The sequence below is a fragment of the Dendrobates tinctorius genome, unplaced genomic scaffold (genome assembly GCF_039654945.1).
Source record: "Dendrobates tinctorius isolate UK_male_01 unplaced genomic scaffold, ASM3965494v1 ptg000016l, whole genome shotgun sequence".
Taxonomy (NCBI): Eukaryota; Metazoa; Chordata; class Amphibia; order Anura; family Dendrobatidae; genus Dendrobates; species Dendrobates tinctorius.
The window spans coordinates 13,340,585-13,360,842 of NW_027361684.1; the positions used below are offsets into that span (position 1 = coordinate 13,340,585).

A 20,258-nucleotide genomic window follows, 5' to 3' on the forward strand; every position below is an offset into this window, starting at 1 on the left:
CTCCAGTGCTACCGCACTGGTTGTCTCCTCCGTTACAGCAGTAGTGACATCCTGTCCATCAGTCATGTGATCGCTGCAGCCTCACACTATTACTTCCAGTACAGACCACAGGAGCATTTTTTTAAAAAAACTACTCTTTGCAATCCTTTACAAAAATCACAGAAATTCCTTATAACAATTAAAAATGCTGTTTTTCAAATTTTTCACTTTTTTTTTGCACATTTTCTTCTGAAGAAGCTTCAGGAAACGAGTCCTGATCTGTAATAATGTTTATAGTGTTAATTGTAAATCTACATGGCAGCCAGCGTTCCTGCAATCTTGCAATTTAATCATATACATTGAGGAGATAAGAGAAAGTGTAATTAAACACTGTGACAAACCCAACTTGTACACATCAGTCAAATTATTGTGAACAACCCTTTTAATTTGTCGGGATGTTTAATTAGACATAGATCAAATGTAATGTAAAGAAACACGTTTAAATTGATCCTTTTGTTTTGTTTTTGTTTTATTCTTCATAAGATGAACTCCGTGCAAGCACAACACAGTAAGCAGCAGTCTGCTCTAGTCCCTAAAGAGTTACTTTGCTCTTTCCTCCGTAAAACAAAGAACTATTTATGATCAAAGCAATTTCACACTTTGGTTACGTGTTCTCTGTAGAATGAAGACATGCCTACACTGAAAATTAGGTTTTTTTTAATTCTTTTTGCATAAATATATTTTAATCAGTAGCTAATCTAATTACAGAGAACGTTCCGGCGTGTCTCTAGCAGGGGACATGGAAGGTTTTGTTTATCACTTTGTGTCGGAGTGTATAATTATGTGTACACGTCGTTGTGTTCCATGTAGTGATTACATAGGTCTCTAATAAACACCAAGATGGGAAATTCTCGTGGTACCTGCACGGCCCGTAAAGCCTTGTCGGCACTCAGAACTCCACCGTCATGGTCACAACAGACAACTTCTCCCGGCTTTAGAACCAATCCTGGATATTTTTGCTTGCATTGCTCTTGAGTCAGATATTCCCACGATATCTTTTTCTCATCCATATTCTTACATACGGACTCAAATTCTTCATTTCCAGATGGGGCAATGACCAGAACGCCAGTTTTCCTGTGGACATATGATGAAATTGTCTAAAAATGCATCAAAAAATAAAAACGACAACAAATAAACTAATACATCAATGGGCATCTTATTTCAAGTTAGTAAAAAGACATGAGATATATTTATGGAAATGTTTCATAAAACCTAAATTGCACATTTTGCGAAGATCATTTATATCAGTAGTAATTAAAAAGATTTTGTGAGATATGAGAAAAAGGCTAGTCTTTTTTTTTTATTAACTGCATACTTTTCTCCATCTGCTATGTCTGGCATTTCAACTAAACTCTATAAGCATTAAAAAGGGTCTAAATATGGTTTGAAGAATCTTTTATTAACCCATACTGTTCTTCTTTTGCCTACTTTTCTGTCTGTAAGAAAACTCTATGAATCCGTCTTATTACGGACCTATAGGGCATTCCCTTTTACAGACCCATGCAAGGGTGGGCAATGTAGCTGCAAAACTATTTAAAGGGAATCTGTCACCCTTTTTTTCAGCTTGCGGCTGCCGGCATAGACATCGGGGGCTTATCTACAGCTGTCTGTAATGCTGTAGATAAGCCTCCGATGTAACCTGAAAGAGAAGAAAAACACGTTATATTATACTCACCGGGGTGGGCGGTCCGGTCCGGTGGGTGTTGCGGTCCGGTCCGACGCCTCCCTTCTTCATGCGATGACGTCCTCTTCTCCTGTCCTGTAATGGCTGCGGCACAAGCACACTGCTCTGCCTGTTGAGGGCAGAGCAGAGTCCTGCAGTGCACAGGCGTCGGGAGAGGTCCAGCAGGAGATTAACACTATAGGACTATAACTGACGTGCCAAGCCAAGCAGTCCAGCTAATTTGTGAAACCCTTCCCCCCCATCCTTCCTGAGTACACTGCAAATCAGTGGTGGGTGTAAACAGATTAGCTGGACTGTCTGGCACATGAGATGTAGTCCTGTAGTGTTAATCTCCTTCTGATAAAATACTGATTGTATTGAAACACAGCCTAATAAGTGACACATCACTGTAATCAGGCTGTTGTGCACCATATTAAGCTGGTCTCAAATTAAATAGCAAAATCCTACTGACTGTTTTCCTTTAATATATTATAAGATCAGCTAATTTGAAATCAACTCCGGTACATGCTCTATTGGGGGTAATTGCTAATAATCTGGCAATGCTTCAGTCTGGGAAAATATATTTTTGGATTTGTTTTAATTTGATGAAGAATTCTAATGAACCCTGTTGGGCGTAAAGCGTTAACATTGTGTCTTTCCTGGGAAATTGCTCAGTGTAGTCTCTAGAGACATTTACGTTACATTCTGTGATAACCCTGAAGTGGCTTAAAATAGATGTATTGTTAGATGAAACACCGTGGAAGAAGCACAGCAACAGCCCTGTTTAGTAGGAGTGTGGGGGGCGACATCAGTGCATATGGAGAATTGTGAGTGGCAGCTCCGAAATGAAATACGTAAGGTGGGGTATGGGGGATTTTTTTTTTCCATTTTTATTTTTTTCAAACAATTTTATCATAGAGGTGAAATTGCCCTTGACGGGAAGTCTCAGCTAGAAATAGCAATGTGCACACAAGAGACAAAGAACGTGCACGGTACATGGTGATTTTCATTTTAACGCTGGAATACAGAAATAGAGACCAGAAATGGCTATTGTGTTCCGTATAGAGAGACTGCAGATAGAGGACAATGAATAAAAAAATGATTAATAGAAACGGAAATGCTTACACAGGATAGTACTAGCTAATGAGTATTTCATTGTCAAGGTCACATGAATGTCGTGTTGTCGTTGAAACTTTTTCTCGTGAGCAATTTGTAAGTTTTGTAGTTGGAAAAAGATTTCTAAGCGGACATGAATTAAAAGTGTTTTTTTTTTTATTTCATTTCGAGAGGAATTTATTTAATCAAAACAGAAGCTAAGTGAATAGTCTCGTCCTGTTCTGCATTCACCATGGACCCTCTCCGGTGCTGCAGAAGATACGTCCTCCATTCAAATGAATGGGCTGAAAATGTTTCCTGCGCGGTTAGGAAAAAAAAAAAAGTGCTTAGCGTTCGCTCGGCTTGTGTGGAAGGAAGGAAATGTTTATAATCGGCGGTTTACTTTCAGTGCTTATTGAAAAGAATATATAGAAGCAATTAGGGCTTCATAAACTAACTCAACAGATGAAAAGGACAAAGAAATTAGTGAAACAAATGTACTACTTTAATGCAGCTAAATTATTTATCTCTGCGCCCGTGTTTGGCATACAAAACCAAAGGTTGATAAGTCTTGGTGTACTTCATATTATAACGGTAGTTTAACTTCAGCACTGAATTGCCATTCTATCAGCCTCGATGTAATCATACTTTCCGCCTAGAAGCAACAGGATCATTTAAGAAGTAGGCGAAGGAAACACAAATCAATTTATTCAACTTATTCTGGCCTCTCTGGATCTCTCTGTGCCTCAATGAGAAAATCATTAGGAGAAGCCTAAATGTAGCAAAAAAAAACACATCTCCTCGATCTCCTGGTTATCCAATATTCTCCGCAGGCCGGGACACTAGAAGATGGATGTAAATGAACCTTAAAGACTTTTAACTGGAACATTTACTCTGGAAATCATGCATTAATATCCATGGAAAACATAAGGGTTGCAATCTTGCTTAAAGTGATTGTCTAGGGCTGTAAAAATATTTACCGTGTATTCCGACTCTGTAACACATTTTATTTAGATATATTGATCACTAAAGTCAGATATCAGGAATAATGATGCATTCTCGCACTTTTTGTTTTTCACATAGTTATGATCATCCATAATTGAAGGATGCGTTCATATTGTTTTATGGATGCACTAAACTTAGAGATGCACTCTATGTAAGAGAAGGCAGGAGAACTTATAGCAATGTACCCAATAATTACCTCGAGAGACCAAATAATTATAAAGTAATTATATATTCTTTGCACTTTGCATACATGTTGATGGCCCCAAAAATGCATTAATTTAACCCTAACTTATTATGCACCATAGTTACCTCTTTTTAAGACCTTTTTTTCCAAGATGTTGCTTAGGCTGTGGTGTGGATTTTTTATATATGCAAACCTGCTCTCTAGAATGGCCATCTCTCCATCAGTGTCAGTGAAGAAAATCAACCATTAAAATCATCGGGACCCCTGTTGTTGAAGGGAATCTGTCACCAGGTTTTTTCTACCTCGTCTGAGAGGAGCATAATGTAGGAAAAGAAATCCTGATTCCAGTGATGTATCACATAATTTACAGGATACAGTAGTTGTGATCCAATCAGAGTTTTAGGTGTAGCATGTGGCAGAGCAGAGCAAGCTAACATCACCCACACCACAGCTTTTTTGTGTACATTGTCTATTGACAGTGAGCTGCTCATCAGAGGAGGGGGCGTGGTCAGTCTAGCAAGAGTGTGAGCTGTAAGCCAGGCAGTGATAATCTCCTGGTGATAAATCCTTCATTGTAAGTAAACAGCACACAGCCTAATAAATAACACATCCCCGAATTCTGTGTTTCAGCCTCTATCTGCTGCTATCTTCAGATTATATAACAAAAGCCTGCTGACAGATTCCCTTGAAAGATTAGGATCTCAGAAGTGATACCTGATCCTATTAGATGCTTTCACACAACTATAAAGCTTTATTTTATTACTTAGAAATATTATCATAATTTGACATGTGAGTTTAATGGAATAATAATTTTATCCTGTGAATATCTTTTTAAATGATACTTTCCTGCATTATTTTTTTTTACCATAAGATTATATGCACTCATCTTTGAACCCAATGAGTTTCTCAAGATGAAGATGTTTCCGGAAACGTCAGCATTTTTTTTCCCGATGTGTCTTTTTTTGGTTGTCTTCTGAGTGTTTTTTTTTTCATATTTATGGCCTTCATTTTTTTTTCTTTCAGCCATCTCTTTGCCTTGTATTGTAAACTCCAGAGTGGAAAATGTCTGAAGAATGGACAGCTCTCTTCTTTTAACCGCTTGGCATCTTTGAAAACATGAAGTGGTTAAAAGATGCTCAAAAGACTCAATGTACGGTGTTTTTTTTACATAGAAACATGATTTACTTTTTTTATGGTTTTATATGTTCTTTCTTTTAGAGTTTTTTTGGGCGCTTTTTCGGTTGGCATTTGCAACGGACCCACACTAACAGGTGTACAAAAAAGGTTCAGGTTCTGCCGTAACAACAATGTTGGTGTACTGCACACAAGCTTTTCTATAACTAGTGATTCACATGCATTATGATGATTTTCGTTTATGCTAAAACTGGGAAATTTATTCATAAAAGAACAAAGTCATGAAGCTTTCTTCCGTCTCTACTTTTGGCTGAGAAAAAAAAAAACTGCATGCAAGAACTGGTTCAAAATGCAAAGCGCAGGCTGGGTCTAAGCATTAATGGGAAGTCTACCAAATATGTAATTAAATCCTTTACTGTAATGAGTCAAATAAAATAAACGTGAATGTTATTAATTTGCAACCAATCATTAAATCGAGAACTAAAAAAAGCTGAGGCTGAGTTCACATCTGCGTTGGAGGATCGATGCAAAGTCCCAGTTCCAGATAACATCGCATTTTTAGGAAAAAATAGAGCAGCATACAGACAATTAATGCTGTGACAGAAGTTGAAAAACTCCAATAAAAGTTAATGTGGTCCATTGGCATTATCGGTGACCATCATTTAACACCATCATTTTTGTTTTTCTGCTCTTATGATGGAACAGAGAACTGGAAATGTTAAGTCAGATATGTCAAAAAAATGTTATCTGTGAGAAATACCAAGTGGCAGTGATAACGTTTAGGAGCCGTGCAGACTATAGTATTAATGGCTAATATAATTTTAATCCTGTTTCCCCTCCAATCACAGAGTTTTGATGTTGACCTTGGAACCAAGTGTCAAGACTACTATGACCCCACTGGTACAACTTGCAGAAAATATTATCTGCAGCAACATCGAAACGAAGGGGTCACACCAAGGGCATAATGACCGAGGTAGCAGAGGGTACGACCGCAACTGAATCCATGCGGGGGGGGACAGACTGACACCAGTGCCTATTTCAGCTGGATGTACATCCGAGGACGCACATTCAGCTGAATTGAATAGCGGCACAGAGTCTGGAGGCTCCCTGCACTTCAATACATGTGGCAGGCAAACTGATGGCAGCTGCGGGCCTCTGTGCCAGGTTTGGTACAGGATGCTGCCCATCATGAGATGAGAAGGTGGGAAGAAGAATCGTTTATGCTGGAGAAGAGCGCCAGGATGAGAACATTATTACCGGATGGGTCCAGAATGGGAATATTATTACAAGATGGGGCAAACAAAAGTGTGTTTAGAGGATCTAAAATGCTACAAGGGCCCATACAGTTATGTGTAAAATAAAAGCGGTCTACCATCACTAATGTGTTTAATTACTGTTTTTGGAAGAAAAGATAACTCAACGTGGGAAAAAATTGATGAGTAGGTGCAGGTGAGTAATGGGCAACCAACAGAATCAACTGTCATGATATCTACGCTGCTAATTGGGTGTAATTCTCTCATTTAATGAAAGGGGTTGAATTAGTGAGGTCATTCATTCTGTGAAGAAACAGGTGTGAATTATGGCCGTTATTTAAAGAAGGACGGAAGCAGATGTTGTACCTGTTGGTTTTAGCACTTGCTCAGTAAGTAAAATGGGTCAATCCAACCATTGTACCAAAGGAGAAAGAACATTGAACAACAAGATGATTGGAGAGGGGATAACTTATAACCAAGCGCAGAAAATAAATGGCTGGTCAGCTAAAAAGATTTCCAAACTTTAAAACAAAACCTGAAACGAATGGAAAGAAAAGAAAGACTACCATACCACTGTCATAGAATCACAAGAATGGCAAAGAAGCCCCCAATGGTCAACTCCAGGGCGATCAAAGAAGATCTTCAGCTACTTGTAAGTCCTGCAACTATCAGATGATGCCTATGTGGAGCAAAACTATTTGCAAGAAATCTTCATAAAGTAACACTGCTGAAAAAAAAACATGATGAAAAGCTCACAGTTTGCCAAAAAACACATTGGCTGGCCTAAAGAGAAGTGGCGCAACATTCTATGGACAGATGAGAGCAAAATTCTTCTTATTGGGTCTAAAAGCTACAGACAGTTTATGAGACTGCAGAAGAACTGTGGAATGTAGTCCAGCCAGTGTAGGCTTAAAGGGAATCTGTCACCCCATTTTTGGCCTATAAGATGCGGCCACCGCCATCAGGGGCTTATCTATAGCATTCTGTAATGCTGTAGATAAGCCCCCGATGTAACCTGAAAGATAAGAAAAACGAGTTCGATTATACTTACACAGGGGTTCGGTCCGGTCTGATGGGTGTCGCGGTCCGGTTCGGCGCCTCCAATCTTCTAGCGATGACATCCTCCTTCTTACTTCTGCCACGGCTCCTGCCCCTGTTGACGGCAAAGCAGAGTACTGCAGTGCGCAGGCGCTGGGAAAGGTCAGAGAGGTCCGGCACCTGTGCAACGCAGTACTTTACTCTGCCCTCAACAGGGCAGATAAAGTACGCCTGCGCAGGAGCTGAGGGAGAAGTAAGAAGGAGGACGTCATCGTATGAAGATGGGAGGCGCCGGACCGGACCGCGACACCCACCGCACCGGACCATGCCCCCCCCGGTGAGTATAATATAATGTGTTTTTCTAATCTTTCAGGTTACATCGGGGGCTTATCTACAGCATTACAGAATGCTGTAGATAAGCCCCTGATGGCGGTGGCCGCATCTTACAGGCCAAAAATGGGGTGACAGATTCCCTTTAAATATCTGTTCGCAGGTGTCAGATGTTAGTTGACTCCATGCCATACAGGTGTAAAACATTCATCAGAAATAAAGGTTACACACCTAATATATTAGTTCAGTGATTAATTAACAGAAAAGCTACGTCTGGAAACAAATTTCAGTTTATACTGTAAATTTTCAAGTTTCTAAATGAAAATGCAGACACTTTTATTTTTTCAGCAGCCTATTTATTCCCTTTTCTTCATTTTCAATTTAAAAATTCATATTTTGTTCATGTTTTCATTTGTTACTGAAGGAAATCAATGCTGTGATGGGGATTGAGGTTTTTCTCAGTTGTTTTAAGCACACTGCTATTATTTTGCACATAACTGTACACCTGACCAACATACAGGTGTGGACTCATCGCAATCTAGGTGACCCCAGCCGCCACATGCATAGAAACCAAATGTCAAACGTGATCCTATTCAGTGAACACAATGAGGCAGGACATCTGCTACATACTCAGGATATAACAATATTTTTTTTTTACTTTTGTACAACTATAAAGCTCTATTTCATTCCTTAGAAATATTACCATAATCCCAGATCCTATGGGATCATAATTTTAGAGTAAACCGATGAAGTAATTATAGGAGGCATTGATACATAAACTTTCTGTATTTCACTAGGGTTCAGACGCTAGAAAATGATATATTTGCTTCTTGTTGGGGTCAGAGCTTGTAATCTACTGTAATAACATTCTGCAATACTCCATAGACCTACGTGTGGGTAAAAGCGGATATTGGAATCAGTGGTGTGATCATGGTGCCGCTTCGTACTGGTGCTGGACTCCGTGGTCACACTCCCTCCTCGTGGTACATTTATTGTTGAGCCTTCTGTGTGTTTCCCCATATCATTGTATTATTGTCAGTTTTCCGCATTCTTTCCTTCATCTTACTTTACATGGATTTTCTAATTCTCATTGAGCTACAATACACTCACATGTCACATCCATTTGTATCTAAGAAAAAGTGTTCAGTTCAGGGATAATAACTTATTCCTGCTTTGACAAGTCTGGGTAAACTATTCCTCACCTGGATGTAGTTCTCTGACCTAGTACTATGAGATTTCCTTGTCGGTGCCCCCATTTTATACCTTCTTTGAAAGAAGGATGGCTACATTTTCCTTTACTGACCAAAGATCTCTGAAAAAACCTAGTCATGTCAAGTAGATCTGGAAGCCCTGGCCAAAGCAGAAGTTCTTGTTTCCTCTCTCCCAGTCCAACTCACCTCTCAAAACACACTAAAGTAAAGGGAATCAGTCAACAGGTTTTTGCAATGTAATCTTAAGGGAAGCATGATGGTAGAGACTCTGATTCCAGCGATTTGTCCCTTACTGGGCTGTGTGTTATTGTTTCAATAAAATCAGTGTTTTATCAGCAGGAAATTACTAGAGGACCAGTCTTCTCGTGCCAAGTAGTCCTCTTGCTCTGAGTAACCCCGCCCCCACCACTGATTAGCATCTTTCCGCCTATGCACAGTGTACACACAAAATTGACAATCAATGTTGTGAGCGGGGGTATACAGAGCTATACAGAGGTATACAGAGCTCAGCATTCGGAAAACTGCTAAATCTGCAGCAGAAAAAACTGCGATTTTATCGGAATGACAGCAAGCAGCCTAGGAAGTGACACATTGCTGGAATCAGGGTCACTGCCCCTATATCATTCTGCTCTCAGATGGGCTAGCAAAAAAAGTGGTGACAAATTTTCCTGAAAAGGGTATTCTCATTTTTTTAAGATTTATCAGGAAGGATATGCGATTAATATGTTGACCAGATCAACTCCTATTCTAGCAACAGTTACAGATAGGAATGGGGCTGGCCAGTGCAGATCAGTTCAGTGTTTACATCCGACTGCCACTGGAGATAACAGCTGATTCACTATTGAATACCTATATAAAAGATATAGAATCATTATTACATGGAGAGCCCCTTTACCTACTATGTAAACTCCTGCACTCTCAGATTTACTCAAATCTCATGCCTACACAATATTATTGGGGATTGCCACAGTTCCTTGCACAGTGGGTGGTTACGTTATAATAAAGGAATTTCCAAAATTCTGGAGTAATCACGTGAATGAATCAGTCCCCCGAGGTTACACTTCAGCATACATGCACCACATGGCTACAATGACGTCAGTGTCATTGCATGAAGATATCGCCAGTAATAAGAACTTATAGGATAAATAAGAGGATATCTCTCAATATTTCACTATTACAGGACAACATCGTTTATTGTTCTGAAGACTCAGCGTAACCTGTAACTGCTGCGACCTTTAGATTTCTTTACTTAGCAGCCCGATCTACCATTGCCTGAGAATAATCCTAGGAGAATCTACAACCACTGACGTCTACAATCTCGCCTTTCTGCACTCACTTCATGTTCTTAAGGTGCTTGAACTGAAGATGGTCCTTAAGGGATCCGAAACTCAGCGTCTATTTAAAGTGCAACGCTGCATAATCCTCATATTTATCATAGAACCAGGATGCGAAGGTCTCCGGCAGACACCGCCAGGCTTGCATCGAGTATCCTTATATTTTTAATAATGAAATACTTCCCCAGCTGTATGAAAACAGTGTGCATTAAATATTAACTCCAGCGCTGGAAGAAGAAAATGTTCCTATGTCTTATCCTAGGGTGACTATTGCTTCTTCACACACGTCTGCTCATGGACTTTACACCTAATATTTAATGCGCAGGTAACATAAGTGTGTAACTTGTTAATTATAAACACACTAGGTCGGATGGAGACAAAAGCTATTTAGCCACAACTCATGGAGACTGGCAGAGACATGCATCGAAATAAAATTATGGAAATTGACCATGAGGCATAGTGGCACCTCGAGGCTCCTGCTGACTGCGAAAGAGCAAGACACGAAGACAATTCACCAAATTAAAGTTTAATGTTGAAAAGAAAAATAACCTCACAATTGCATAAAGTATATGCTAGCACCCTCAGAACAAACGCGGGATGCATGAGTTGTGTACTTTCTGGGTAACAAAGTGAAATATTGCTGCCATACTAATACAATGAAAGGTGGAATTGCTTGGGGCAGTACTTAAGTTAGTAAACTTTGAAATTTTTTATTGTATAATTCTTTACACTAAGCACTTGTGCAGAGGATCATACTTTCAACCAGAGTGCGATCCAACAATATATCAGATCACACTTGAACCAATGTTGTTCTATGGGTCCGTGCACATGCTTTATTTTTTGCTTCAGACAGAGTCTGCCAGAAGAAAAAAAAAAATCACTGCATTCTCAGTTTGATCCGTTATTCGTCAATGAGTCTGTGGAAAACATTGAACTGCACTTGGATGACATCTGAGTGCAGTCCTATTTCCCCGCACTGACACAATGGAGAAGATGGAGAAACTTTTTTCTCCATCTTCTATTCATCCAACAAAATCAGATCACGCTGGCCTCAGACTATGATCAGAGTGTGATTTGCATGATCGACCCAATTCTCTCGGATACGAGAATCTACAGTCGTCTGCACCTGCCCTTAATTACTACAATTCATCATAGGAACACAACTCATTAGATGATAAGTACGCGGGGCAGAAGTGACTGTTGTAACTCGGAGGAAAATATTGAGCCTCACTGTATTATGAAGCATCACTGGAATGTTAACATGAGTTGTTTTTTCTGCTTTACCTTTTTTTTTTTCCTTTATAGCATTTTTTTATTTTAATAAAAAAAAATCTTTTTTTCCTCTCCTCATCCATTACTCTACATTATGTTTTATGTTCTGCCCTTTACACTTTCTCCTTCCATCATTCAATGGGAACCTGTCGCCATGAAAATGCCATCCAATCGGCAGTTACCACGTTATAGAGCAGGGGGAGCTATGCAGATTAATAAATAATCTATACATCAATCTGATCAGCACTGTCGGCTCCATGACAAGTTGCGGTACCTTCCATGTGAGTATAAAAATTGCATGTCAACTCTTGAAACCCCATGTAGATGCTGAGTCCCCAAAAAAGTTATCTGGGTAGTTACCCTGGTAATTTTTTTAACTATATTAACATAGTAAGGCTAAGTGCACACGTACCGGAACTCTCGCGGAAATTACCGCGAGAATTCCGGAATTCCATTCCGCGGGAAAATCGCATTTTAAATTCCCGCGATTTTCCCGCGGAAAAACTAGCAGTTTGCAAGCGTAATTAGCTTGCAGAATTGCTAGCGTTTTCCAAGCGATATGTAGCATCGCTTGGAGAACTGATTGACAGGTTGGTCACACTCGTCAAACATAGTGTTTGACGAGTGTGACCAACTTTTTACTACTGAGGCCGCCTATGCGGCATCAGTAGTAAAAGATAGAATGTAAAAAAAAATAAAAAATAGTGTTATTCTCACCTTCCGACGTCCCGCGCATCCGTTCCCCGTAATCCTTTGCGAAAATGCCCGCGATGTCGTCCGTTCTCACGGGATCGCGATGTCTCGCGGTAATTCGCGATGACGTCGCGCAAATTACCACGAGACTTCGCGATCCTGCGAGAACGGGCACCATCGTGGGCATTTTCGCAAAGGCTTACTGGGACCGGGAGCGTGGAGAGAGGCGGGAATGCTGCGCAGGACGCCGGAAGGTGAGAATAACAGTATTTTTTATTTTAAATTCTATTTTTTACAGGGATATGGTACCCAAAGCCCGGAGGACAGTCTCCTCTCCTCCAGACCGTAGGTACCATCTGCAATTGTTCTGCTTATTTTCCGCATGGTGTGCACAGCCACATGCGGGAAGTAAGCGGAACAATGCATTCCTATGGGTGCGGGATCGCCGCGATTCCGCAAATTAATGAGCATGCTGCGTTTTTTACCGCAAAGCGATTCCGCCTCGGTAAAAACCGCAGCATTAGCACAGCATTGCGGAATCCCATAGGAATGCATGGGATGCTTATTTTTCGCGTTTTCGCGGCAAAATCGTGCAGTTAAAACCGCCGTGGAAACGCGAAAAAAACGCCACGTGTGAACTCAGCCTAACATAATTTTGAAGGCTGAAGGACGACCTTATGTCCATCTAGTTCAGCCTATTTTTAGTGCAGCTGTTCTGCATTGTTGATCCTGGGGAAGGCAAAAAACCCACAGAGTAGAAGCCAATTTTCTCCATAGGGAAAAAAATTCCTTCCCCTAAGCTGGGTCAACCATCTACCTATAATATTATGTTATTCGTAACCTTCTATACTGTTACTCACAAGAAAAGCATCCATTCCTTTCTTAAATTCATTCAGTGAGTTGGCCATCACCACTTCCTCAGGAAGAGAATTCCAGAGCCTCACTGCTCTTACCGTGAAGAACCCTCTTCTATGCTGGTGCAGAAATTGTCTTTCCTCCAAACAAAAAGAATGCCCCCTTGTTCTTGTCACAGTCCATGGTACAAACAGTTCATTGGAGAGATCTCTGTATTGCCCTCTGATATACTTGTACATATATATTAGGTCTCCCCTTAGTCTTCTCTTTTCTAGAGTAAATAGACCTAATTTTGATAACCTTTCTGGGTATTGTAGTGAACCAACTCCATTTATCATTTTAGTAGCCCGCCTTTGAACCCTTTCAAGTTCAGTAATGTCTTTGAGTATCGGCGTCTTATTACTGTATATTAGGGGTCTATTTGGTGTATGCTTCAGAAAAATATTCTCATTTATATTTGTTTTGTGTATGCATGGGGAAAATGTTCCATGGTTGTGAAAAAAGTGTCCTTTGGGCAAATGTTTGGCATAGTTTGGTGTATGTTGGCGTAGCTTTGCTTCAACTTTACTGAAAAACAAGGTTAAAGGTTTAAAAGGATGTTGCTAAATTTACTGTGATGGGAACCTTGTTATTAGAGAAGCCATCCTCCTCCAATCAAAGTTATTGTCCTCTTAATATATTGAAATCATCATACTATACAGCACTGTGTACTTACAATTTCTCATTTTGCCTTTCTGCCCATTTAATTCTTCTGTTTTCCATTAGGTCTATGATAACACATGATAAAAAACTGACGAGCGGAATCCTTCTAATCTCTGTAGAAACACAAGGTCAATTTTCCCTGCACAAGTCAAGATTCACTGCAAAAGTCTATGGCAGGGGGGAGGGAGTGGAGTATCTGATCCAGGAGTTGAAGAGGGAATGAGTCATGCAAAGATAAATGACTTCCTGCTTCTACATAGAGCAGAGAAAAGAGAAGAATTAGCTGGGTAGAAAGACAAAATGAGCAATTGTAAGTACACAGTGCTGTATAATATGCTCAGTGTCTATGGCTAAATAGGCTGGCCGCTCTGCTTTGTCATTTTCTAGCTTGGAAACCAATTCTGCTGTAAAGCAGCAATAAATGTCACCGCCACAAGTTCTTTTCTTACCACCATCAAGTTGGTTTTCTCTTGTAATTTATAGTCTACACTGTATTATTCTCATGGATTATTCTTTCAAGTGTCTAAATGATCACAGCAGAATAATTACCTATTCGGAGTAAAGCTTCTCTTGATGTTGGAAGTTTATTAAACACACTACTACAAAGCATTGCTCTCAGAATGACCATCCGTTTTCAGATAATTGCATTGATAGTTTTCTTCTATGAAAATTAGTTTTTTTTAAGTCAAAATCCACAAAAAGGATATTAATATAATGACACAGGAAGCAGTGAATTAATTATAGTGATAGCCCTTACGTGAATCTTACACGTTATAACACTATTTCGGGGCTCCCTTTTTCTGATCCATATTGCCTACATAGTCAAATGGTTAAAACGTACAATTGTAATTGCCTACAATCACCACTAGAGGGAGAGTTTGAGCTTAAAGTGTTCACTCCATAATAACGTTGTATACAGTAAGCTCACGAGCTCCCTCTGGTGGTGCCAGACTATACATCAAATGTTTTAATTCTAGGCTTTTGTAGATGATATAGAGCCCTGTAAGAAAAAAGCACAGCTATGTTATTGCCTAGTGGCATTATCAAACGTTGTCAACTAGCAGTTATTTTTTATTTTTAGTTTTATACAGTTGAAAAGCTTTTGTGTAAAAAATCATGAGTCAGTTTTGTCAATGGAAATTTTCAGGAAGCAAAAAAAAATTAAAATGAATGTTGACAATAATTTTTCAAGGGTCAAATAAGCTGAATTGCACTGTAATTAAATCCTTTTTTCTTGGCGCTCTGAGGTGGGTGAGTGACAATGCTACAAGCCGGGCCATGGGTTTATAGAGGGCGGCTGAAGGTCAAAGTAGTGCAGAAATCATTGGCAATGTGGGATTGCTGTGTGCCCCCTTTGTGTACGATGATACAGACGCATGATAAATCTGCCATTACGCTGCCTGAGCGCACGAGAGATACTGATGGAAGGCGTCATGTGCCAATGGAACAAAAGAATATGTATTTTCTTAGAGCTGGGATAATTATTAAGAGAAAGAAGTTAATATGGATGAGAGGATGACAGAATTAGAATAATACTAAAGATAGACTGCTGGAGTTCTTTGTCCTGTATCCGAAAACATTTGGTGGCTAGAAATAATTTTCTCAAGCAACACGTTATTAACATGCAGGACAGCTGTGGAGCACTGCCAAGATTGTCTCTGTAAGGCCTCATTCACACAGTCAGTATTTGGTCAGTATTTTACAGCAGTATTTATAAGCCAAAAACCAGGAGTGGAACAATCAGAGGAAAAGTATAATAGAAACACGTGACCACTTCTGGATTTATCACCCACTCCTGGTTTTGGCTTCCAAATACTGATGTAAAAAACTCACCAAATACTGAACGTGTGAATGTGGACTAAAAAACTGACTTTTATCTTGTAATGGTCCTGATGAATAAAGGGTGTGCTTAGATAGAGAAAATATACCACATTCTAAGTACAATACAGGATACAGTAACCTATATGACAGAGAATACACAGCTGTCCTTATATTTTGCGAGAAAATAACATTAAAGAGTACATTTTAGTTTAATTTGCCCCTTTCATTTTCTGTTTTCACTCCTCTCCCTGTCGTGAAGCTTATGCATTTTTCTTGGCTAGACTATTCTCATTCCTGCCTCTAAAGGGAATGTATTATCAAAAATAATTCTTTTAAACACCTGAAAAAAATGTGAAGTATTAGGCTGTGTGCACACGCTGCGGATTAGGTGCGGATTCATCCGCGCGGATTTTGTAAAATCCGCAGGTGAAACCGCAGGTCAAAAGACCTGCGGTTTTACCTGCGGATTGCTCTGCGGTTTTGCCCTGCGGTTTTTCATCTCCTCAATAGAGGAGATGGCAAACCGCAGGAGAATCCGCAGAAAGAATTGACATGTCAATTCTTTCTGTGGATTGAAAACCGCAGATAATCCGCGCGGAAAATTCCGCACCGTCTGCACTGCGGTTTTTGATTCCCATAGGGAATCATGGTACTGTACACCGCAGCAAAAACTGCTGCGGGTCCGCAGCGGCCAAAACCGCTGCGGAACCGCAGCAAAATCCGCAGCGTGTGCACACAGCCTTACTGTTTCATTTTTTGTAAAGGTATAAAATATAACAAATGCATTTAAAACGTTTTAATATTCTCACTGCTGGACAAAGTCACCGCCACAGCCGTGGCGCCCAGACCGAGCACACCGCTAATTACAGTGTTCACAGCGCTCCAGCCGGCAATGCTCTCTTCTAATCCCAGTAATAGAGGGATATTGTATCCCGGCGCATATTGCTGGGCTACAATACAATGACACCTGGCTCCGCTCACAGCTGTGATTTGGGCGGCCCAGGGGGTGCGCGCAGTTCACGGCTGGCGCAGCAGCATGCATGAGAGCTAGAGTTGGACACTGACTGCAATCTCCCATGGACTGTGGCTTCTGTGTTTGCTGTGTGTAACTGTTGTGCTTGCTCTGATACTAACACACCAGCGACTTAGTAAAAATTTAATAAAAAAAAGATATATACCAGTTTCTGTTGTGCTGTAATAAATAAATTAAAAATATATATATTTTTTTTAAAAAAAGGATACAATTCCTTTAATGATTATGCAATGTTATAGAAAATGCATAATCCTCCTACGTTCAAAAATATCTTTATGCTGCAGACAACTCCCCATAACCATGCCTATTGTAGTTTATTGGGGCATTCTCCTTATCGGACCCCCCTTCACAATATTACATATGTGTAATAATCATTCTTCATGATCTTAGGCTTAAGGCTATGTGCCCACGTAGCGTTTTTCATGCAGAATATTCCTGAGCGGAAACGCGCACCCTCTTGCCGGGAAAATGCATGCGTTTTATGAAGCGCTTTTGTAAGCATTTTTGATGCTTTTGTTAAGCATTTTAGCATGCGTTTTCCTATGAGTTTTTGCAATACAATTGTATGTATGCAGAAACGCGTGCATTTCCGCAAAGTTAATGAACATGATGCGCTTTTTTCCGCTTAGCATTTCCGCAGTGGAAAAAAACGCACCATTAGCACAACATGTGCAGATTCCATTATGTTTCCATGGGATGCTTTTCTTAAGCGTTTCCGCAGCAGAAACGCACGTCTAAAAGCGCTGCGGAAACGCTTAAAAAACGAAACGTGGGCACACAGCCTTATTCTTAAATTCTTAATTCTCTCCACTTTTTCCAGAGGCTGGGTTTATACAAAGTTTTTTGGGAAAACCTTTCTCAATGTCAAATTACCGGTAGTTGTAGTTCATTGGAATACATTGAGTCTCACGTAATATTTTTATGCAACTGTTCCATTACAAAATGATAAAGAAAAGACATAGGAAGTAAAATATGTGCATGATCTATTGATTTCTGTTGATTGGTAGAGTCCCGGCGGTGGGAATTTTAGTGCTCATAAATTTCTCTACTATCCTGTGGAGCGGTGATGTTTTCCATGGCCCAAATGTACTAAACCTTTTAAAAATTGTCAGGATAAGTCTATAGAAGGAAAATGCAGCAGAAATAATTCTATAGTGCTCATTTCCAGAAATCAATTTTATCAAATATTTTTGCAAATGATATTAAACTCTCAATTAGTTAACTGCATTTTTTTCATAAATCAACAGTACAAGTACACCAGAAAAACCTTTTTCGATATCATATTAAAGAAATGTCCTTCTTGCACCACCTATTAGTTAATTCTGGCAGAAGGAAAGGATCTGGAGGGAGGAAAAGCAGAAAGACAGAGGGGCTGCTGTGATTTCTAGTGCAAAACTGTTAAAGAAGAACTCCTTCCATCAAAATTTTATACCCTTAATATATTACAGTCACCATATCATACAGCACTGTGTACTTGCAATTGCTCATTTTCCCTTTCTACCCAGCTAATTCTTCTGCTCACCATTAGGTCTATGTCATCACATGATGGAAAACAGACTAGCTGAATCCTTCTAAGCTACATGTAGAAACAGGAGGTCAATTTTCCATGTATTAGTCATAACGCAAAAGTCCCTGGCAGGGGGGTGGAGAGAGCAGCTGGGTCAGGAGCTTTCTGTAGGGACAAGAGACTTTCTGTTTCTACATTGAGCAGAGAAAAAAGAAAAATTGGCTGGGTAGAAAGGCAAAATGAGCAATTGTAAGTACACAGTGCTATATAATATGATTGCAATATAATAAGAGGATAAAAACTTTGATGGGAGGAGTGCTTCTTTAAATGTGGGATAGAAGTAAAAAATGTCTAGAAAAAAAGCTATTTCACAATTCTATATGAACATACACTTAATCTTCTTGGCAGGAGCAAAAACATGGACAATTGCTTTAAGGAATAACTATCATTTTAATTTTATAATTCAATAGTACACATGAAAATAAGCAACTTTGTAATACATCTTATCAGAGCAAGTTGCTTCTCACTCCTCTTGGATTGAATTTATAAAAGTTTATGGAGAGAGAGTAGTCGAATAAATGGGAGGAGATAGTGGCAAAAACAGCCATTCTGATGAAAGTTCCCTAGAACTTTATGAGCACCAACTGTCATCTCAGCAATGGGGAAATCTCTACTCTCTGAAGACAAATTTGACATGTGAATTCGAGAATTTTGAGAATGAAAGATCAGTCTAGAAGGAGAAAGAAGCGGATTTCTCTGATATACAACAGAATATGCTACAAAAGTTTTATTTTCATGTGAACTATTGATCAATGAAACAATAATTAAAACAACAGTTACTCTTTTACTGCCCCTATGCTGGGTAATGAAGGGATCACTAATCAATTGGTGTCTATGGCTCCTTCATAAAAAAAAAAAAAATTGTTAATGTGATCAAGGTGATCACTTCAAAACAATCAACATAAAATGACCCCAAACCTTGCAAATTGATCACTTTCCTACTTTAGTTTTTGATACTCCACCTGTACAGTTGGATTCCGGACTCCTTCTCCAACTCTGCCCAAAGCTCATAACTCTCCTGCATCATGTTGGTGTAAAAATGTTCAGCATAAGCTCTACGAATGATTCTTGTTTGCCCATGAGAGCTGCCTCTGGAGTGGGGGAGGGGAAACTGGAAGAAAAATGATTATTTTTTTTTTACAAAAATGTATTCCCGCCAGCAGCACACTATATAGTACAGGTTCCTTTTAGGTAAAAGCTATTTAAATGTCTCTGTACTTTCTATGTCTTTCTGCCTAATTATGGTCATAGCATACATCCTTGGTGGCTAGATGTCTTCACGTCTCAAAAGAGGTTTTACATTCGGCTGAAGACGGTCCCATGACTGGCAACTACATCTTATTATGTTTCAATCTCATTGTCTCCGTGTAGAGCGCTCTGTAAAATGTATTAGCATATTAAAATGGATAACTTCCAGTTCTATTTTCCATCAGAAGAATCAATTGCTTTCTATTTGCGGCTTTCTGGGAACAAAGTTCAAGGTCAGAGACATATTAAAGTGAATAATAATCTTTTTACCGACAACTTTCTTCCAAGTGTGGCCTGTACAGATGTTTTTCTAGACATTTACAATCTTATATATTATGGATAAGAACTTTGTTTATGGTTATCCAAAATGACTGACCTTCAGTTTAACAGGGACAATGCATCACTTACTGGGCTGCTTGCTGTAGTTTTGATAAAAATCACTGTTTTATCAGCAGGAGATTATCACTAGAGGACTAGTGAACCTGCTGCCAGGTAGTCCTCCGTATTCATGAGCTCTGCATAACCCCACCACTGTTGATTGGCAGTTTTCTGCCTGTGTTCCAGTTAAACATATAGAGTGGTAGAGGATAATATTAAGTGACATTTGCCGCATCTGAAGGAAATGTAATTGGGTTTTGTCAATATAGAAATTGTATTGAGCATCTGGAGCTGTCCTTGTGCGGTGTTCTGTGTAAGCGACCAGAAGGCAATCGAAGCGACAATTGTCAACAAAACATATCCAAAGGCCGTGAGACGGATGGAGATGATGTGATGACACAAT

At 39.6% G+C, this 20,258-nt stretch overlaps 1 protein-coding gene across 2 annotated transcripts in view; it reads right to left on the reverse strand.

The window, feature by feature from the left end:
* The window catches only part of PIPOX (pipecolic acid and sarcosine oxidase), a 139,545-nt gene that overhangs the window by 37,762 nt on the left and 81,525 nt on the right, over positions 1-20,258 (reverse strand). Inside the window, exons 2-3 of one of the 2 annotated variants that reach the window (XM_073565482.1) lie at positions 19,192-19,340; positions 900-1,113 (exon numbers count right to left, since the gene is read on the reverse strand). In XM_073565482.1, coding sequence (XP_073421583.1) covers positions 900-1,113; positions 19,192-19,340 — 363 coding nt within the window. The remainder of the gene's footprint in view (positions 1-899; positions 1,114-19,191; positions 19,341-20,258) is intronic. The other variant, XM_073565483.1, reaches the window with a different exon arrangement.